At 37.6% G+C, this 21,582-nt stretch overlaps 1 protein-coding gene across 3 annotated transcripts in view; it reads left to right on the top strand.

The window, feature by feature from the left end:
• The window catches only part of col16a1 (collagen, type XVI, alpha 1), a 78,252-nt gene that overhangs the window by 54,108 nt on the left and 2,562 nt on the right, over nucleotides 1-21,582 (top strand). For 2 of the 3 annotated variants that reach the window (XM_079441320.1, XM_079441321.1), the window contains 35 exons: nucleotides 858-911; nucleotides 1,008-1,076; nucleotides 1,396-1,449; nucleotides 1,950-1,976; nucleotides 3,001-3,057; nucleotides 3,215-3,256; nucleotides 3,469-3,540; nucleotides 4,466-4,519; nucleotides 6,172-6,213; nucleotides 8,543-8,659; nucleotides 8,849-8,890; nucleotides 9,421-9,498; nucleotides 10,544-10,588; nucleotides 11,483-11,527; nucleotides 12,905-12,958; nucleotides 13,040-13,093; nucleotides 13,217-13,270; nucleotides 13,667-13,711; nucleotides 14,082-14,135; nucleotides 14,472-14,507; nucleotides 14,720-14,782; nucleotides 15,050-15,121; nucleotides 15,246-15,299; nucleotides 15,542-15,586; nucleotides 15,799-15,843; nucleotides 16,264-16,317; nucleotides 16,767-16,820; nucleotides 17,450-17,500; nucleotides 17,581-17,670; nucleotides 17,783-17,818; nucleotides 18,092-18,136; nucleotides 20,298-20,495; nucleotides 20,795-20,858; nucleotides 21,153-21,329; nucleotides 21,422-21,499. In XM_079441320.1, the coding sequence (XP_079297446.1) occupies nucleotides 858-911; nucleotides 1,008-1,076; nucleotides 1,396-1,449; nucleotides 1,950-1,976; nucleotides 3,001-3,057; nucleotides 3,215-3,256; nucleotides 3,469-3,540; nucleotides 4,466-4,519; nucleotides 6,172-6,213; nucleotides 8,543-8,659; nucleotides 8,849-8,890; nucleotides 9,421-9,498; nucleotides 10,544-10,588; nucleotides 11,483-11,527; nucleotides 12,905-12,958; nucleotides 13,040-13,093; nucleotides 13,217-13,270; nucleotides 13,667-13,711; nucleotides 14,082-14,135; nucleotides 14,472-14,507; nucleotides 14,720-14,782; nucleotides 15,050-15,121; nucleotides 15,246-15,299; nucleotides 15,542-15,586; nucleotides 15,799-15,843; nucleotides 16,264-16,317; nucleotides 16,767-16,820; nucleotides 17,450-17,500; nucleotides 17,581-17,670; nucleotides 17,783-17,818; nucleotides 18,092-18,136; nucleotides 20,298-20,495; nucleotides 20,795-20,858; nucleotides 21,153-21,329; nucleotides 21,422-21,499 (2,221 nt within the window). The remainder of the gene's footprint in view (nucleotides 1-857; nucleotides 912-1,007; nucleotides 1,077-1,395; nucleotides 1,450-1,949; nucleotides 1,977-3,000; nucleotides 3,058-3,214; nucleotides 3,257-3,468; nucleotides 3,541-4,465; nucleotides 4,520-6,171; nucleotides 6,214-8,542; nucleotides 8,660-8,848; nucleotides 8,891-9,420; nucleotides 9,499-10,543; nucleotides 10,589-11,482; nucleotides 11,528-12,904; nucleotides 12,959-13,039; nucleotides 13,094-13,216; nucleotides 13,271-13,666; nucleotides 13,712-14,081; nucleotides 14,136-14,471; nucleotides 14,508-14,719; nucleotides 14,783-15,049; nucleotides 15,122-15,245; nucleotides 15,300-15,541; nucleotides 15,587-15,798; nucleotides 15,844-16,263; nucleotides 16,318-16,766; nucleotides 16,821-17,449; nucleotides 17,501-17,580; nucleotides 17,671-17,782; nucleotides 17,819-18,091; nucleotides 18,137-20,297; nucleotides 20,496-20,794; nucleotides 20,859-21,152; nucleotides 21,330-21,421; nucleotides 21,500-21,582) is intronic. The other variant, XM_079441322.1, reaches the window with a different exon arrangement.

The raw sequence follows: 21,582 nt of genomic DNA, 5'->3' as shown, positions 1-21,582 counted from the left end.
GTAGCCTCCGTTTCCTGTTCTTAACTGACAGGAGCGGCACCCAGTGTAGTCTTCTGCTGCTGTAGCCCATCTGCTTCAGGGTTCTACATCTTGTGCGTTCAGAGATGGTATTCTGCATACCTTGGTTGTAACAAGTGGTTATTTGAGTTACTGTTGCCTTTCTATCATCTCTAACCAGTCTTCCCATTCTCCTCTGACCGCTGACATCAACAAGGCATTTTCGTCCACACAACTGCCGCTCACTTTTTGAACTTTTGAGTTTTTGAAATACTGAGACCAGCCCGTTTGGCACCATCAACCATTCCACGTTCAAAGTCACTTAAATCCCCTTTCTTCCCCATTCTGATGCTCAGTTTGAACTTCAGCAAGTCGTCTTCACCACATCTAGATGCCTAAATGTGTTGCTGCCATGTGATTGGCTGATTAGCCATTTGTGTTACCAAGCAATTGAACAGGTGTACCTAATAAAGTGGCCAGTGAGTGTATTTTAAAATTTAATTTTTCCCTATGATGGCAAAGCTGAATTTTCAGCATCATTACTCCAGTCTTCAGTGTCACAAGATCCTTTAGAAATCATTCTAATATGCTGATTTGAAGCATTTCTTATTATCAATGTTGCCTAATATTTTTGTGGAAACTATTATACATTTTTCAGGATTCATTTATCTGTTATAATATGATATTATAAATGTCTTTACGGTCTCTTTTGATCAATTTATAGGATTCTTGCTGAATTAAAGTATTATTTTCTTAAAAACGAGAGAAAAAACTTACTAACCCTTTTGAACAGTATGTGTATGAAAATCTAAATAATAATAAAGAAACTAAGTGTGAAAACAGTCGTGTGTATCCTACAGGGACCAGAAGGACATCCGGGACCTGCAGGGCCAATTGGACCAGCAGGACAAAGGGTAAATCACCAACGCAATAACACAGTACTCTTCAAGCCAAAAGACACAATGGATCTGACCTAACTAATGTTCCAATGTATTGCTTGATATCAATAGGGTCCAAAGGGAGAAATAGGACCACCAGGGCCACAGGGGCCAATGGGAATGGGGCCAATTGGACTCCCGGTAAGAACCTGATATAAAACATGGACAAAGATGTTGTCCCCATCCATAGGGACAGCCATTTTTTTATGTTCAAAGGCTGGGAATAACTGTATACTTTTGCAGATTTGGTGCGTGGTTCTGGTGTTTGAGTGTCAGGTTTCAGAAATCGTGTGACAAGTAAAGATTTTGTGTGTATGCAGTTGAAAAAACTTTGTGTGTTTTTATTCATGTTCACAATATACTATTTCACATCATAGAAAATAGGAAGTGTAATGAGACAGCCAGTGTTTAGTTTTTTTGGTCTTGCACTTGTAAATGATTTATATATTCTTTGTCACAGGGTAGGGATGGTACACAAGGATTGCCTGGGATACCAGGGCAAGATGGGAGTCATGTAAGTTCGTCTCCAGCAATGCTTTGCTCAACTCCTCTAGCTTATTCCCATATTGTGATACTTATTCTGTCATTAACAAATTCACCCAAGCATATTGTCTGTTGTTCATTGCTCTGCCATCTAGAGATGGCATCAAACAAACTTCTATGAACTACAGAGACAAAGGCAGAGAGAGCTTGTTGTCTTCCCAGAGCTCGTCTCATTAAAAAAAGCAAAGTTAGCGTTCTCTGATCTCGCATCAGATGTTAATTACCTGAGGCTTTGTCGCAGAGAGCTTGAGGAGCGAAGCCAGAGACAGACTCGGGTTATATCCGACTCTGCCTGGATCCCTAACAGCAACACATTGTCTGCTTGCATCACGTCACCTTTCGCTGCTCCTCCCCGATCCACACTCATCTCGCTGGCCCTGGAGAGTTACACACAATAATACTGTCTAACTGAGCCTTTGTGTGTGTGTGTGTGTGTGTGTGTGTGTGTGTGTGTTTCTCCTTGTCTTTCAGGGAGCCACTGGGCCTAAGGGTGACAAGGTAAGTGTCTGGATCAGTGAGCTGGGGAGGTGATTTCTAGGTTCCCCGAAGCAGTGAGAATGTGTGTGGAGGGAACGATGGATAGGAGGAGTAATGTTTAGAGCGACCGTCTGTACGCACAGTGATGTGTCCACCCTGGAGACACAAACAGATGCATAAGTCTGACAGAAGAGTTTGACAGTGCTGAAAAAGTTAAAAATGCCCTCGAGCTAAAACAGGGTTATTAATTGGTGAATATAACAGCTGTCATCTGTAATCTGACAACATCACCGAGTATCAAAGAGAAAGGAAGTGTGCGAGAGGGAGATGAGAAAGAGAGACCTCGATAGAAAAGCCCTGGAAATACTTAATTCTTTAATGTCCTCTGTTGTCTCCCAGACTAATTTGTCTAAACACAGAGGAAATTGGCAGCTGATATCAAATGATGCATATTCTTCCTAAGTGTGATGAAGTGCTCTGTCATTCCTTTTGAGTGCCAGGATAGAATTCTACAGCAGATCCTTTTGTAATTTCGACATCATGTCATGTTACAACACAATTTAACGTGTGTGTGTGCGCACGTGTTGGGACCATGACCCAACAACATAATTTAATATAGTTAACTAAAAATAAAACTGAAACTAAAATTAAAATAAAATATATAAAATATTAATATTTAACTAAAAAATTAAATAAAATATATAAAATATTAATATTTAACTAAAAATAAAACTGAAACTAAAATTAAAATAAAATATATAAAATATAAATTTATGTAGTTGCCAAGGCAACAAATCTTATTTTAACTTAGTTTAACATCATGTACTAAGTTAAGTTGTGATTTTCTCTTTTAGTGTAGGTTGAATATATTTAAATTAAATAAATAATTTGTTCCAATAAGTAAACTTCTAGCAACATAAAAGCCATTCACAATAATTTAGCAACCACACAGCATCACCCTGGAAACAATCTAAACTAGTTATGGCAGTTTACTCAGAAAATGTCCAACTCACTGTAACCAAATTGTTTTTTTTCTGCATCGTAGGGTGAACCAGGAGAGTGCAACTGTTTGAATTATATGTCCCCTGGAACTGGCGGACCTGTGAGCTAATGCTTTATTTCATTGTTGTTAATCAGGAGGACATTAGTACACTCTCACACATAAACATTCAAAGAATTTGAGCTATTAAACATAACCTTTTAAATCATGAGACCCGATGTCATTCACAGGGCTGAATTTGATTACTCTTTTCTTGCAGGGGGTCCCAGGTGGTGAGAGCAGGTGGCAGCCTGGTCCTCAGGTCTGACATCCTTTTTTACTCTTTATCTCCCGTTTGCTGCTTAAATCGCTGCATTTTGGGTTTCAAAAATTTTAAAAACTAGCAATTACAATAGGGTTTCACTGCTACACTCTACTAATAGAGACATTAAAATAAATCTGAGAGTGATTGTGACTCTTTTAATGAGTAATGAATGACTGTCTCACTTTACTCATGTGCTTAATGTGCCTTAGGGGCCTCCTGGACCACCGGGCCCTCCAGGTCCCCCAGGGCTCCAAGGCTTTACAGGAATCACCGGCCCACAGGTGAGTATGAGACAAATGGCATCAGGGCATACCTCTGCTTTTTCTCTCTGTTCCTCCATTCTGCTCTCTTTGTGGGGCTTCGGTACCGGGAAGGCCTGCATGGGTAACTCTTGGCTTGAACTAAAGCATATTTAAATGCACCGATAATGTTTACATTTAAAACGTATGTTAATTTAGCAAATAATGTTTAATACCTAAAGCTGCCATCAGTTAAATGTAATGTAATGTAATGTAAATGTAATGTCATGCAATTGTAATGTAGTTTGTAAAAGAGCGCTATATTAAACAATTGCTGTTAAATTTGCACGCTTTAAAGGGGCTTCTGGGATTTTTGGATAGTGGCGTGGGATGTGCTTTGTTAATGGCTGTGCTTTTAAAAGTTAATGTAAAGTAAATGTAAATATTAATGTAGATTGTAAATCTAAAACATTAATGTATAGTTAAAATGTTGCGCAAAAATATCAATTAAATGTAATCAATTAAATAAGTAGTTGGGGATCATGCTGCTTTTTTCTTTTTAAAAACCATGCAGAAGCTCACTGTGAGGTTGCTGTATTTAATTCAAGGCAATTTGATATCTTTATAAGTTATGTTTTAGACATACAATGGGAATTATGATGGTATTTAAGCCCATCATCATTTAAATCACCCTGATAAACTGGCAATTTTTCTTCTGCTTAATCTCACCGTGAGCACTGGGTGGTCTTTAACCTGGTGTTGTGTTGATTTCCCAAGCCTCAGAAGAGCTGAGATTAAAAAATAGACAGAGAAAGGCAAGAAAAAATGTAAATGTCTACTCCGAGCTGGAACACAAACCAGGAGAGGGTCCAGGGCTTTGGCTACTTTCCCTTTGCCCCGCTGGAGAAGGAGGTGTCCAGATTGTGGCCACAGGCTAAACCAATTCAACCTCAGTTCCTTCTTACAGGGTATCCCTGGCAACGATGGCGTACCAGGGAAACCGGGTCCACCCGGCCAAGCAGTGAGTAAACAGACAGGGGGAGGAGCTTTATTACAATATATAAACACAGAGCAAGGAGCCTGGTTGGTCGACTTCTGCGTTAGAAGGGGAGCGGGTCGGGCCTCCTTTAAAGCGATGCGGGGAGACGAAAGTGATTCACGAGGACATCAGCTACTTTTTTACAATACTAAAAAGAACCAGTAAGCATGCAAGGATTTTAGCTCGGCACTCCGCGAGGCATCTCTGTTGTCCTTTATGCCCGCTGAAGGTCCCATTACCCTTTCTGAGTTAACTCAAGAGTCTCTGAGGCATTGTGTAATGGTAAACACTGAGTTACGGTTAGGGCAGCCATTACTGTGAGTGATGTTCCATACAGAAAGAGCCATTAGATCATTGGTTGAAAGCAGGATTTCGGCATTAATGGCCTCGTCTCTCCGCACACATATTTTCTCAGCTGGCTAAAGGCCCATCCTGAAATCAGAGCTCCAGGCTTCCAGCCTGCAGTGGAAATTTGGCCGGACTTCAGTCCCAGGCCGCTTTGCTCCGCTTCTATCAGCAGACTCCGACCACCGAGTTCTTCCAGAGCACAATCAGATCTAAACCATGTTATTCTTTTAACTCTCGTTCGCCAACTTTCGAGAAACAGCCCCCGTGAACAGCTTAATCCCAAAGCTAGTTTATTAATACACAAATTAGTTCTGTACTATAGTGCCAAAAACACTAAATAGTTCAATTAAATAAGATTAACGAATAACATTAGAAATTCAAAGGGTTCTTTTAAAAAACTAAAAGTGCAAACGGTGACCAATTTCCATATTAAAACCGTAATTACAGTAGATTAATTGGATGGCATAAGGTGGAATGAAGCCACTTTACTGAGATGTGGAGAGCCCAAACCAGCCAGTAGTGAGAGGAGATGACGTGCTTGAAGCACATCAGTATCTACCTTTAAGAGCATCTGAGAGCCGCTCTCATATTCGGTCAAGTTCTCTGGTTTCACTGTAGTTAGAGTAATATTTCAGTCCTCTGTACAAAAAGGGCCAAGCGCATATAAAATATATTGGTTTGAGTTGAAGTGGAATTTGAGTTGAATTTTTAAAAATGTTTTAAAATAGTCTGTGGATTTGTTACATACTCCACATATAGGGTTCCATGTCACATTGTGAGTTTTTGTTTTTGTCCTTCTGAAAGTCTTTTGTGCTCTGAAACTAAAGCTTTTTAAGGTAGGATGTGAAAGTAATTTCTTATCCATGCTGTAAATGGCCAGCTAGCACAATATGTTTAACCATAATTCATTATATTTTCATTTACATGTTTATGGATGCAATTAGTCAGTAAACTGTTTTGAAATGATAGCATAATAAATAATTGTAGCATAATGTGAAATAATTCATCATGTTAAATTCTGGTGATGTTTTTTTCTGAATAATTTCATGCAAAATAGTTCCATTATTAAAATGAGATTTTTGTTATTAATGACATAATGAGATCATAACTGTACTTTTAAAGCAATGCTTTTTAAAATAAGTTTTAGTGTACTGCATTGCCTTGGTCTCACCATAGTCACTTTCTTCTGAACTTCTGATAATAATCACACATCAATTAAGTTGTTGTGAAGTGAAAAGGCGTTTTTGATACAGTCGCCATGTCTGACTGTCTCCTCCATCTTGCAGCCTCCCGTTTTTCTGCCTCAGGATTCAGCTTCCACAGACAAGGTAAGCAATGTATCTGTATTAACTGCATGCGTTCAACGTATCTCTCTCTCTCTCTCTCTCTCTCTCTCTCTCTCTTTGACATTATTAGTATGCATATGCAAGGAAACACTGGTATTATCTGGTAATATAATGTGTACAGAAACTTACGCATTAGCATTGTTGGTGTGGTGTGAATAAATGTTCATTTTTCTATTCTGCCGCCTATATTGTGCACATACGACAGCAAGACATCTATGCAATGCATGCATTTTCATTTGGAAGATGGAAATTTTTAGTGCAGGGGTCTTCAACCTTTTTGAGGCCAAGAACCCTATGGTGGATAGCGAGATGAAGCAGGAAACCCCTGTTGCATATTGCATAAAATCCAGTAACTGACATATTTCATATGTATTCAACCATATTAATGTATATATATATAGATTATGATTCATAGCGAAGCTAATAAAAATTTATTTATTTATTCAAACTGCCATTCAGATGTTTGGGATTGACAAGAATGTTCCTATGCTTATCAAGGTTTCATTTATTTGATCAAAAATACAGTAAAACTGCATATTTTGAAATATTACATTTAAAAACAACATTTTTTTTATTTAAAGGGATAGTTCACCCAAACATGAAAATTTGATGTCTATCTGCTTACCCCAAGGCTATCCAAAATGTAGGTGACTTTGTTTCTGCTCAATCCATTGCAGTCTGTCAGTCATATAATGTCAGTCAATGGGACTCACGGCTTTCAGAGAAAAAAATACACAGACAAAACCAAATTAAACCCTGCGGCTCATGACGATACATTGAGGTCTTTAGACACGAAACAATCGGTCTGTGCAAGAAACTGAACAGTATTTATACCGTTTTTTTACCTCTGATCCGCTGCCCGGTCCAGCTGTCTTGAACTCGTTCACACAACAGTTGGCGCATGACACGTCTTCTTCTTCTTCTTCTTGCTTTACGGCAGATCGTAGACATATAAGTGCATTACCGCCACCTATCTCTCAAATGGACCATGGACACTACAATCTACAATCTCAGTTAGGAGTGTCAATGGTCCATTTGTGTTTCGTGTCTAAAGACCTCAATGTATCGTCACGAGCCGCAGCGTTTAATTTGGTTTTGTCTGTGTATATTTTTTTTCTCTCAAAGCCATGAGTGTCATTGACTGACATTATGTGACTCACAGACTGCAACGGTTTGAGTTAAAAGTCTTTGTTTGTGTTCTACTGAAGAAACAAAATCACCTACATCTTGGATGCCCTTGGGGTAAGCAGATAAACATCAAATTTTCATTTTTGGGTGAACTATCCCTTTATATATAATTTTAAAACATAATTTACTCCAAAGCGGCGTTTTCGGCAGCCATTACTCCAGTCTGAAGTGTCACATGATGCTTCAGAAATCATTCAAATATATTAATTTGGTGTAGCATTTATTATTATCAGTGATACCAGTTGTGCTGCTTGATATTTTTGTGGAAACCATAATGTATCCTTGCTAAATAAATTTTTTTTTGCTAAGTTTATGCTAAATAAAAATATATTTTTAAAATTCTTACTGTTCCCAAATGTTTGAACAAAAGTGTATTTATGTAAAGGAACAAAATTAGCTTCTTTACTCTATTTATCTCGATGCTAATTTAATATTGCATCCTTTGCAGCATAATTCGATTATATTTGTGCCATAAATTAGTTTGAACTAATCAATTATTTTAGAGCATTATTAGTTTTAGAGCATTATAAGTTTTAAAACATTTTATGATGTTTGATGTTGAAAAATACATTTAAAAGACATTTGGCAGGTGCACTTAAGATGTTTCAAAGTTTGATTAGGTGTTTATCAGATGTATGCATAAATATTAGACACTTAGTGTAATTTTTTATCTTTTCATAATCTTTCTTGACGTGACATACGGCCAAGTATGGTAATCCATACTCAGAATTCGTGCTCTGCATTTAACCCATCCAAAGTGCACACACACACCGTGAACACACACCCGGAGCAGTGGGCAGCCATTTATACTGCAGTGCCCGGGGAGCAGTTGGGGTTCGGTGCCTTGCTCAAGGGCATCTCAGTCGTGGTATTGAGGGTGGAGAGAGCCCTGGAGATTCATTCCCCCCACCTACAATCCCTGCCAGCCCGATACTCGAACCCACAACCTTTGGATTACATGTCCGACTCTAACCATTAGGCCACGACTTGCCACCAATGATAAATGTGTGCTGTTTGAGCAGAAGAATATATCTGATCAGAGTTGGTTCTAAAATCACTTATTTTGCCAACCCTAGTGTTTTGTCTTTGAAACCCTTTGTGTCATGTGTATGCTTCAATGTAGGAGGGTTGTGTCGATTGCTCCACGGGCCTACCAGGTGTACCCGGCGTGGTTGGCGCTAAGGGCGAGAAGGGAGATCAGGGCAAGCCTGGGGTTGTACCCTCAGAAGGATGCGAACGGGTGAGCGGGATGATGAATGATGGATGATATGATTGGTATTAGACAAGGTGTGGGTTTGTGTTGATAACATTGATTTGTTCACTTGTTTTATGCTTTCTGTTTGGCATGCTGTTTGATTTCTGTAATAGTTTTGTGCATGCTAGAACATATAGTACTAAACCTACTAAATCTCTATGATCAACTTTACAGTGTCTAGAGAAGCTGCAGAGGGAAGAAACACCAAATGTGCCTGTAAGTTTGTGGACCGATTGGTTAATGCTCCTTTTACCCTCACATTAAACAGTGATAGGGAAGCTTCCCAAGTTACAAGCTACTCGTAATGTTAAATAGTTAATAAGGATTGTATGAGCTCTGTATGCAGTCTTCAGTCTTTAGATGCGAGATATTTAAAGTGTACCTGAAGTATACTTCCAGTTTAGCACAATCAAATATACTTCAGGATATCTTTAGTTGGACTTCAGCACTACTTCCGCACAATTTAAGTGCATTAAGCATTTTCATTTCAACAGACTTTATTTATACCAGTTTAGTATACTAAAAGTACAGTTGCAGCCAGGGTATTTTTATTAAGCATATAAATATGTAAATATGTTCGTATTGCGCTTAGCACAAAATAAATGAATTTCAGATACATTTTAGTATATATTTTTCACTAGGGGAGCTACTGTCATGGTATTGAAAATTGTATTATTTGTGTTTCTCTTCATATTGTCATAAGCATTTCCTGATTGCAACCCTTCATGTCTGCTCAATGTTTTTAGACGAGTAACAGTGGTCAGTGCGTTGGTGCACCAGGGATGCCTGGATACCCAGGGACCCCAGGGGTCAAAGGAGAGCCGGTGAGAGACCTTGCTGAGTTTCATTACTACCAGTGCCTATTAGAGAGGATACAAGAGCTCTGCTGCATCCTAACTGTTGCAAAGCTAACAACACAATACTTAAATATTATAAGCAATATACAGTAAATATAGCACACTCAATTTCCATTATTCTACCCTCAGTTCTATCCCAGATTTGTGTTATCACAGGCTTAAGAATAATCTGAAAAGGTGGTGGGCATGTTTATAAAACCTTATCATCTTGCCTCATGAATATTAATTATGTGATGTAACGTTTGTCCAGTTGTCCTAACTGATTTGCTGGAAGACAAGTAGGTGGGCGCTAGGCATAATAGGATTACTTCACACCGCCTTCACGTTATTTCAGTCCACTGCTGATGCGACCGGTTGGCAGAGACGTCTGCCTGGTCTTAGTCATTGTCGTCAGCTACTATTTATTTAAAAACAGAATCAAAACAAACATTTTGATTCAACGTAGAAATTGCTCCACATATAGATGCAATGTGGCCATAGCATTGTTTTCTACATCTGAAGTGGTATTTAGGTATATTTACACAGACTCTTTAGAGGTGGTGTGAATGCATTTATACTGCAATTAGAACTGCATAAATGATGCTATGAAATTAATGGGTTTTAAATGGGTTTAGAAATTAATATTGAAGTAGCTGATTTGTTCAGAAATGAAGCAAGTTACGGTCCTTATGAATGAGTCACTAAATCATTGGTTCACTCGATTCGTTCAAAACCATGGATTTATCCAGTAATGAAACAGCTGGGATTTTCACCCAGAAATCACAACTGTTTTTTTGCGGCTTTGTTTGAATCTAATTAGGTCGGCAAAATTGAGCAAAAACAAACAATATTATAACACCATATTAGCTGTTCATTGAACTGCTATAAATAAATATTAACACACACACACACACACATATATATATATATATATATATATATATATATATATACTTACACATACACATAATGATTATTATATAGCCCCAGTTATAATGCTATATAACATTATCCTTGTCTCTATTCATTGTAGGGTCCTAGAGGTGAGCGAGGACCTTCTGGTCTTCCTGGAACCCCGGTACGTTTCTACGTTGCTTTGCATGTTATGCTCCAGATTGTCTCCTAAAAGGTCATTTCTGGCAGGATTGCCTTTTTAGCCTTCTTTTCTTAGAAACTGAGACAAAGTGACCCCAGATGTCTTTGAGAGTACATTCTATCATATAGAGACAATCCAATGCTGAGCACTTCTTTCAGAAGTACAGCAAACAGTGAACTGTTCTGCATGACCTAATTTAGTCACTAGCATTTTATCCCACAATGCATTGTTTGTTTGCACAATCTAATTTCTTTTAGGTTCAGTGTTTTCAGTTAGAATGGACCAATAAGGAAGAATTACTCTTTGCTGTGAGGTTAGAGAGGCCCCTACTGTTTTGGCTCAGAATTGCATAATGCTTTGCGAAATAGTCCCAAACCTGCATCTAACCTAATTTCAACATGGAAATGAGAGTTAAGACTTTGTGCCCATTTAAATTTGTGTGCACTGGCTGGGGAGGATTCTTTTTTTATTTTTTGTAAAGAAATTCATGCTTTTTGATTTCTAGAATATCAAGTACAAAGGATTTCAGGTCGATAACCTCAACCCTCAATAGCATATTTGTATCAGTTACTACTCTGAAAACAAAAAGCAACAGACTTACTGAAACCCATTGAACGTTGATCGTGACCCACTTGTGCAGTGGACCACACAAATAGTTTTCTGTGTTCAATTCTGTTGAGTAGTACAGTTTCTCAGCACTTTACTAATACCAAATATTCAGAACTAAGTAAAACAGGCTGCATGACTATGAGAAATGAAGAGGAATGTTGGGATGCATGTGTAACAGGATTGCGTTTGTTTGTTTGTTTCTTGTTTTTGTCCATTATAAAGGAATATATTTCTAACTGTTGCTCTCTTATTATCATTCTTTTATAGGGCAATATTGGTTTCCCTGGTCCTCAAGGGCCTCCTGGACTGTCTGTAAGTCAAAGCATGCCAACTCACGATCAGCTCAGACTAACAACGTAGATGTTTAATTACTTCAGAAAACCAGCACATCCTCTCTCGTACGCCACAAAGAGAGCCATGCCAGAGAAATAAAACCGTACTGTTGTGGTGCTTGTTCAATTATCTCTCCATAGCCATTGTGTATGTGCTGCTGACAGGTTATTTTGCAGCATCTTGAATGACATGTTTAACAGAGGTTGGGGCTTACTGATGAATTGAGTCAGTTTTATTTTAATGTTGTCCAGCTTTGTGAGCTTTATCTGACTTTCTTTAATTTACTTCAATCGAATCTGTTTGAAACAACAAACTCAGTGGTGGAGATTGTGTGCAGTTTTTTTTTTCTTTTCCTATTAGCATGGAAAACCGAAAATAAAGATTTACAGTAGGCCAATGTTTTCCAAATTGAAATTTTCTGTGGAATTGACCCTCTAATAGAACGATATATAACTGAACCGCTGAGGAGACTGTGCAGTCAGCAAGATTCAGGAAAATATCAGAAGGACATTGGCAAAGGAGACAGCAAGTGGAGCGATACTTTTTTCTTATTATTTAAAGATGAAGCCAAATACTCTCTCCTCTATTTACGTTTAATGTGCAGAGACAACTGTAAGTGAGCTATTATTAAGTTCCTGAAGAGTCTAAACACTGGCTCTGTGACAATTTCACAACTATTTTTGTTGAAGTGGTCCGACATGTCGAAGTCCGGCTCGACCAGTGATGAGAGTTTAGAACGGACTACTTTCATTAATCATTCTTAAATTAAATTAAAGTTAAACCAGTAAGATCAAATACACCTGCTGGACATGGAAATGCATTTAATTATATAACACGCAAGAAGCAAATCTGAGACTTTTAAACCTGCTGCCGGCAACTCTTAAATTCATTATTATTATTTATGCAGTTTTATTTTTCTTAAGGGAAAGTCTTTATGATGTTGAAATCCATTTGTCCTTGACCTTGCTGAAAAATCCTCACACAAAATATATATATATATATATATATATGTTTTCTTCCCACAGGGTGCAAATTTACTTAGTAACGATAAAAACAATAACTCTGCATCATTTGTCTGTTCCTGGAATACAGATGGCAGGAAAGAAGGATTCATTAATTCATTCCCTTACTTTCAGCCTTTGCTTAGAAAATAAATGCCAGGCTTTGGCAGGTGTATTAACTGTTTTGTTTTGCTGTTAAGATCACAATGATGTGAAATGGAAGGCTGTAAAAACTCCAACAAGAAATTGCATAATTTAATATAGTTTTTTTTTTTTTTGCATATGGCAAATATATATAAAATGCTTTTATTTGCATTTTTGCTGGCTGTGTCGCTAATGCCTTTTTTAATCATAGGGTCAACAAGGTCAACGAGGGACAGATGGACTTCCAGGACAGAAAGGTGAACAGGTGAGTAACTCAAGAATATACTAAAAAGGAGCCCATGACAGTTTGTTATATTATTGAGGTAATTTTATTATTTTCACAAAGGGTCCACCAGGAAATCCTGGCTATCCTGGAACCGTGGGACCTCCTGGACTTCCTGTAAGTGGTAGTAACATTTTGCCCAATTGACCAGATGCAGGAAAAAAAATCATAAATGAAGGTTTTGTGCTAAATGTTTGATTGGTGGGTTAAAATCATTATGCCTCTTTTTTTTTTTTCCAGGGCCTTAAAGGAGAGCGTGGCAGTACAGGAACTGCTGGGCAGAAAGGAGATTCGGTAAGAATGCCCTCTTTAAACAATGTTAATCTTCCAGTATCCAGATCATCCATTTTTAATGGGATCTGACTATTTTATGTCAGTAATTTTGTCATTTGATCAAAATACAGTAAAAACAGTTATTTTGTGAAAGAATACAACAAATAAAATATATTAAAATAGAAAACCGTTATTTATTTTTTTGCCTGTAATGGCAAAGCTGGATTTTCAAAAGAACAGCATTTATTTCAAATAGAGGTCTTTTTAACAAAATAAAAGTGTCATTTTTATCAATTTGCTGAATTAAAGTAGTAAAAGTGTCCTCGCTGAATAAAAGTATTCTTTAAACAAATCTTACTGACTCCAAACTTTTGAATGGGGATGTAGTTTTTGAAACTTTGTACTGTTTTTATATAGGGTCCACCGGGATCTCCAGGTTATCAAGGACCAGTCGGCCCTACAGTGAGTAAACATCCAGTTTTAATGCCTTTATTTATTCTCCTTCACATATATAGACTTTTACCTGAAGTCATGACCCTCAACTGCACTTCACTACTTTTATCATTGGGGTTTTCAAAACAAACCCTTATGCTTATCTTGGATGGCTGATAATCATGCACAGTATATATGTTAGAAGCCAGATTCCCTTTTGTATTCTCTTTGTGAGTGATAACTCTTAGATCAAACAAACAAGCTTCAAACGTTTTGTAGATTCATTGTGAAAATCTTTTTGTTCTTTCCTTTGATTGTATTTCTAACAAAGATTCAACATTGTTTTCAAAAACTGTGAGAGTTTGTGTTGTTAAAAAACATATGTTTGCTTTACTGGCAGGGTCCCAAAGGGGAAGCTGGAACAGCGGGACCCGTGGGACCAAAGGGAGATCAGGTATGAAAGCATGTTACTGATATATTGACAGCAATTGTTCTCTTATGTTTCTATGTTTCTATATATGTCATATGTCTTGATATCACATTCTCATGATACCTTATTCTTTGATATTACACTATGTAGAGCAAGATGTTCTGTTTGCGTCTTCAAATTTACAAGCCCAAGATCTAAGAAGTGTGCTAAACATATACCTGTTTTTTTCCCCTGGAAAATAAATATTTATAACATTGTGTATTTACTCAATAAATTCCCAGGTGAAACATCTTCATTTTTGTTGTTGTGATTACAATTTGCAGTGCGCATAATAACAGTTATTGCGTCTTTTATTTACAGGGCTTCCAAGGATCCCAAGGATTCCCAGGACAACCGGTGGGACTTCAGTCATTATCAGTCATCTTTCAGTAACAACTTCCCCTACTGTTTCAAGCTAAAAAAAACAAACAAAAAAAAAATCACATTATAGATGTGAAATGGATTCCAAAATGCAATTAATTTTGACTTTAATTCTGAAATAAGCCTCATTTCTCTGAATATGCTAATGAGACAAGCCAGATGTCTTACTGTTGCCTTCATGTCTCCAGGGTCCTCCAGGTTTCCCAGGTAAAGGAGGTCCTCCGGGCCCTCCGGGACCACAAGCTGAGAAGGCAAGTGACAGCAATGCCTTAACATGCATTGATAAATGAAATTATACAATATAGTGACATTCCTCGCTCATGCTGGAAATAAATCCTTACATGAGCAATGAGATTTGATAAACGACTCATCATTTGCATTCAAATGCATTATCACTTATGGTCACTTTCACAAAGAAGCACTATGACATACCATGCTTTAGTCATAAAATGGCATGACTTTTGGATTTTAGATGCTTCTCTGTCATGCACTTACCCTTACTTTATCTACTCCCTTAGGGTGGTGCTGGAGTTCAGGGCCCACAGGGACCCACAGGTCCCCCAGGATCTCCCGGGTCCCCAGGCATGCATGTGAGTCTCAGAATCCTCTGGATAGACACCTTTTATAGCAAACATTCAGCCTATCTAGTGTCTGTACACAATTAAAACTTTCACAAAGTAATCATATTGTTTTGTATTTTGTCTTTGTTTAAAGGGACCACCTGGAATGGAAGGACTTGATGGCAAAGATGGAAAATCAGGTTTAAGGGTCAGAAAAGATAAAAATGCTATAACCACACATATTATATTATATTATTACAAATATGTATGTGTGTATATATATATATATATATATATATATATATATATATATATATATATATGTGTGTGTGTGTGTGTGTGTGTGTGTGTGTGTGTATATATATAATGTGTATATATGTGTATCTCCATTTCTATCTTATTCTCAGTTTTTGCTATTTCTAACTTTGTTTTATTCTCACAATTAAACAGGGTGAACCAGGAGCGCCTGGCCCTGCTGGACCCAGGGGAATGCCGGTATTAACCGTGCCGTATTTTCTCTCTTCGTTTTCACTTTCCAAGTTCTTTGTAGAGTTTATCAGTGACACATGAATACCAAAATCAACAGTTGGAACAAAGACTGAAACAAAGAACAAAGTCAACTTTAATTAGGCATCTCCAAGGAGGAGCTTGACTTGACTTTTCTCTGATTGGAAAAGGCTTACTTGTATAACTGTTTCTCATTCCAGGGTTTCAAGGGCATCAAAGGACACACGGGTCTCCCAGGAATGAAAGTACGTGGCTGAGTTTCATAGCCTTGTCATTATTTCTATTTGAAATGTGTAGTGCATAAATGAATAAAAAATGACTATTTCCATTGATCCTGTATTTAAAGCTGATGCCTGTAATGTTTTTGATGTTCAAATACTTTCTCTTAATGAGCAAAGACAACTACAAAAGTAACATTGCATTTTCACATTGTTCTGTGTGTCTGAATTGCTCTACATGCAAACTTTGAGCTCGGTCTGTGGTGTAAGTTTGGAACAAGACAATTTGCTGTCTCAAACAATGGGAAAACTTTTTGGAAACAATCATTATTTTTGCAAATCCATTTGGTGCTTCCAATGATGCAGAAATTACACACAACAGTCTGTATTTTTACATATCTCTTTGTCTTTAAATCTACATCACCCACTCTTCATTGGTATCTGTAGGGAGAAAGAGGACCTCAGGGACCTGCTGGAGCAGCGGGAAGGTCTGGTCTAGAGGTAAGCTCTATAGATTTCAGATAATGAAAGAATGCTTTGACAATAGGTTTCTGCACCCTTATACCAGTAACATACTTTAAGTAAGCAAACAGATGCAAATGCTTTGCTAACGTATTGCAAGAGCATGATCCCATTGTACATATCTAATGTGTGTTGTCAATTTACTGTGGCAGTAACAAACCTCAATACTCAAGGGTAGAGATAGAGTTGGCTCTTTTTTTCTGCCAAGCCTGTTCTATAAACAGAGTGGAGATAAAGAGACATACTTATGTTTACAATATCTAATATGTTCAGAAATATTCTCTTCTAGTAGGAAGACAGTTAACACTTAGTCTATAATATAATATTATATGGTTTTCCTTGCTGAGAACTCATACTTGCATTGTGCTTTAAATTGTGATCTGACACACTCGTCTTGATAAGTGAAACATTTTTTACGTACATTTCAGGGTGATCCTGGTCCTCCTGGACCACAAGGACCACCTGGAGCTCCAGGACATATGGTAAGTATTTTTTTTTAAATCTTGTAATCTCCACTTTTCTTTAGTTTGTACATATACATTACCATTCAACAGTTTGGAGTTGGTAAGATTTTTTTTGGGGGGGGGTTATCTTTTTGAAAGAAGTCTCTTATGCACACCAAGTATGCATTAATTAATTTGATCAAGAGAACAATAATATTGTGAAGTAGTATTACAATTTAAAAATAGCTGTTTTCTATTTGAATATATTTTAAAAAGTAATGTATTTCTGTGATGGCAAAGCTGAATTTTCAGCAGTCATTATTCAGTGTCACATGACCCTTCAGAAATCATTCTAATATGCTGATTTGGTGCTCAAGAAACAATTCTTGCTATTATTAATGTCGGGGAAAAAAAAAGTTGTTATTTCAGGATTTTTGATGAATAGAGTAAAAATGACTAAAATGATTTATTTGAAATATAAATATTCTGTAACATTGTAAATGTCTATACTTAACTTTTTTTTCAATTTAATGCATCCTTGCTGAATAAAACTATTCATTTCTTTAAAATTAGACATTTTACTGACCTCTAATTTTTTGAATGGTATTGTACAGATAACCCCATTGAGAATATGATACTAAATTAACACTCCCACTGGACATTTTTAGGGTGCTGCCGGATCTTCAGGGCCACCGGGACCAATTGGGCCACCTGGAGTGGTGAGCAAAAGTCTTCTAAAACACATAGAGATGTTTTTAATTGTTTGAATGCTTTACTGTATCTGCTCATTCTTTTCCAGGGCATTAAGGGAGACAAAGGTGAGGCAGGAGAGAGAGGACAGTCTGGATTACCTGGCCCACCAGGGCTCCCAGGACATCCCGGGCTGATGGTCAGTAACTAAAGTTGGTTTACCATAATATTAATATAAATAAATATTTATAGTATCTAATTACATTATTCTTTTAAACCTTTTTCTGTCCCTGTTTTTTTATTTTCTGTAGGGTGAACCAGGAAGTGATGGAGCAGCAGGTAAAGATGTAAGTATCTCCTTTGATTGGCTCCTATATATAACTTTTATGCTCAATATGCAACTTCAAAATCTGTTTGATTAAACCTTAATTCCAAAGAACCTGTTTCCACTTTGGTCGGAAAAAGTGTTTATTTGATTTTGGTTAAAGCTATTATATTGAAACATTCATCATCAAAATAAGACCAAATTCTGGTTGATACAGCAATGTGTTTGCCCATTATTACTGCAAAACTTCTACTATTTGTCCCAGTTTCACTCCTGTAATTATTTGTAACCACAGGGAGCCTCAGGCCTGCCAGGAGAATCTGGTCCACAGGGACAGAAGGTAAGATGCATTGTTTTCACATCTCTGTTATAATGTCTTTGCACCATTGAATGCTGACATCTTTTCACATGCATTTGGATACATCTTATTCAGGCATAAGAGAGAGTTTTCCCCTCCCATCAATGTGTGCTCAACACATCCTGTTCGTTTTTGTGCTTACATTTGTTTCATGAATTTGTCAGGTGGCTCCATCTGCAATCACAAGAGCATGTTGTCTAACCTCACTTTGCCTTCACTCTTGTTTTTTCCTCCCTCATCTGCCACAGTAGCCTGTTTGAACACCACTCTCAGCTTACATAGTGACACCATTATGCTCCATAATAAAGCCATTGAGGAGCTTCTATCTGTCACTGTGACAGGACAGCATTGTCAGGCTTTTGAAGTTTAGGTGTGAATGAGATGAGAGCAGTGCTTTTCCCTCGACCCATTAGCAGAAGCCCTTAAATGTGTAAACAAGTGACTTGCTCTGTATAGACTGCTACATGTACAACATTAGTGTTGGGAATGCTACTAGAAACTGTAAAGTATTAAAACTATCCTACCTTACAATCCGTTAGCAAAAAGTATCTATCTACATTGAAGATATTTAGGGGGCAGTGTCTTTTTTTTTAAATATGCAACTATTAGCATTAATTAACATTTGAACCAATAAAATTAGACAACAATGTAATGTATATAAGTAAACTGTAAACATAACAATAAACTGCATTAACTAAATATATATCCACAAAAAAGTAGATGTGAAATGCATAGTGAAAGAAACCAATATTTGTTTGTTTTAGGCCATTTTCTAAAACTTAAAAAATATACAATTAAGTAATTAAAAAACTAAAATTACTGAAACGTTAATAAAATAATAAAACAAATAAAAATAAAAACAATAGATACAAATTCAAAATATTAGTAAATACGATAATAGCATAGTAATAATGCTAAAATACCGCTCAGCTACATCAATACAGTGTGATTTGGTAATTTAATCAAAATTAAAATAAAATAAACATGTTGAATATCCAGAAGTGTTTCTGCAGAATTTATGCGTTATTCTTTCACAAATCCCGTCTTTCGGATGAGACGTTAAACCGAGGTCCTGACTCTCTGTGGTCATTAAAAATCCCATGGCACTTCTCGTAAAGAGTAGGGGTGTAACCCCGGTGTCCTGGCCAAATTCCCTCTTCTGGCCCTTGTCTATCATGGCCTTCTAATAATCCCCATACACTTGATTGGCTCTATGACTCTCTCTCCTCTCCACCTGTAGCTGGTGTGTGGTGAGCGCACTGGCGCCGTTGTAGTGTGGCTGCCGTTGCATCATCCAAGTGGATGCTGCACACTGGTGGTGGTTGAGGAGAGACCCCCCCACATGATTGTAAAGCGCTTTGGGTGTACAGCAATAAACAATAAAGCACTATATAAATGCATCATTCATTTGTCATTCATTCATTCATCCCGACAATATTCCCTTTAAAATGGGGCTAACAACAGTTAAATAAGTTTAGTATGGTAAATTAGTTTACATGGGTAATATGGACCTTTTTAATGAAACAATGGCATTTTTCATTAAATGTGAATAAAAATGAAGCTGAAAGGGAACAGAATCTTACAATTGTAAGATACATTGTTCACTATAATTGTAAGATATAGAACCATGGCATACAATACAATACGTTGTACAATACGTACAGAACCATAGCATATGCAATATATTGTATTGTCACATCCACAATTTTTTTCCCCCAATGTTTTCAAAGCAAAGACAGGCTACAAAACAAGCCATTAAAGCTATCCCTCACCCGTCTGCAGTCTAGCCTGACTAAGCGGTATTGATTAATCAATAGCTAATTTACAAAAATAGTTATAAAAACATACATAACCAGCAGAGGGCTTTTCAGGAAGTAGAAAATCACAATTGAATGCAAACCAGAATTAAATTATAAGCAACAACTTTAGCATTCACTGCATTCATACATGTCACCCTTATCATTAAAGAAGTAGATGGGATGGACCTTGAAGATTTTATTTTGTGGACTGTATAGTGCTGAGCATGAGTTTCTATATAAAGCCCATTATGCGGTGCTATTACAGGGATCATTGAGTAGCCTGTGGTCATTGTCCTAGAACCACCTGTGTAGTAAATCACAGCTGCTCCTTTGATCCTATCCAGGGCGAAGCAGGAGTTGGAGGGCAAAGGGGACCCCCGGGAGAGCGCGGACGTCCCGGCCCACCAGGAGGAGGCTTTGGTTTTGGCTCCAAAGGACCAGAAGGGATCATAGGACCAGCCGGACCCCGTGGCGAGAGGGGAAGCAATGGTTCACCTGGACCAGCTGGTACCCCCGGACCACCAGGAAACCCAGGGAATGATGTGAGGCTTTTTCACTGGTGGTACACAGCCTGGCTGAAAGAGTTTATTAACTGACAGTAACAGTTAATGCCGCCTTTAGCTTCATACTGAACAGTATCTACTTTAAAAATCAATTTGTTTGTTTTTTAATTTCCTAATCCACCATATTTTTTAACATGAGAGTGGACATTTATAAATAAATTAGGCTTATGTTGTCATCCGCGTCCAGTTATTTTTAGTGGATGATGGATAAGATATGTTTTGCAGAATAGTAGATATATATGAGTATTTAAACTTCACATTGTATCTATTTTTTCCAGGCTGTTGTAAACTATGATGACTTAAGGTCCTTCATCAGGCAGCAGGTCATAAAGATCTTTGACGGTGAGAGAACTTTTGTAACCAGACATATCTGGAAGCAAGCTTTATTTCTAGATGTTTATTTCACAGAGATAGAGTCTTAAGATTATTTAATTCACCCCCCCCCCAAAAAAATAATTTCACATCAGTCTTTAAGGCCCTTTAGTATCCGAGTGCAATAATCTGAGTTAAATTAAATGCAAGTTAAAATACACGTTAAAATCAGTTTGTAAAAGAAAAAAAAAATGTTGGGACAAGGGTACAATTTTAATAATTATTATTTATTTAGGTTGGTTTTAAGTTAATTTGTTCCTGCAGAGCGTATGGGCTACTACATGTCCCGAATGCAGATGCCTGTGGAGATGGTTGCATCCCCAGGTCGACCAGGACCCCCAGGGAAAGATGGAAATCCAGGCATGCCAGGTCCCCCAGGGGTACCGGGCCGCCCTGGGCAGATTGGCCGCGAAGGAAGACAAGGGCCCATGGGTCCACACGGTAAGAGGAACTAATGTGCTAATGTTTCCTACAGCAGTCTGATGTTCCATTTGCCCAGTCTTCCACATGGATGTTTTCATATGTGTCCCCAGGTGCCCCTGGTGTAAAGGGAGAGAAAGGAGATAAGGGTGTAGGAGAGATGGGAGACAGTGGCCCTCCGGGTGCTCCAGGTCTGACTCCAAGTTTTTAAACCCAGTTTTAAAGTGAAAGTAATTTTGCCAACTTTGTGGTATTTATTCTACTGTAATTTCCT

Source organism: Barbus barbus, assembly GCF_936440315.1.
Source record: "Barbus barbus genome assembly, chromosome: 19".
Taxonomy (NCBI): Eukaryota; Metazoa; Chordata; class Actinopteri; order Cypriniformes; family Cyprinidae; genus Barbus; species Barbus barbus.
This window is presented reverse-complemented; position numbering and strand designations above follow the sequence as displayed.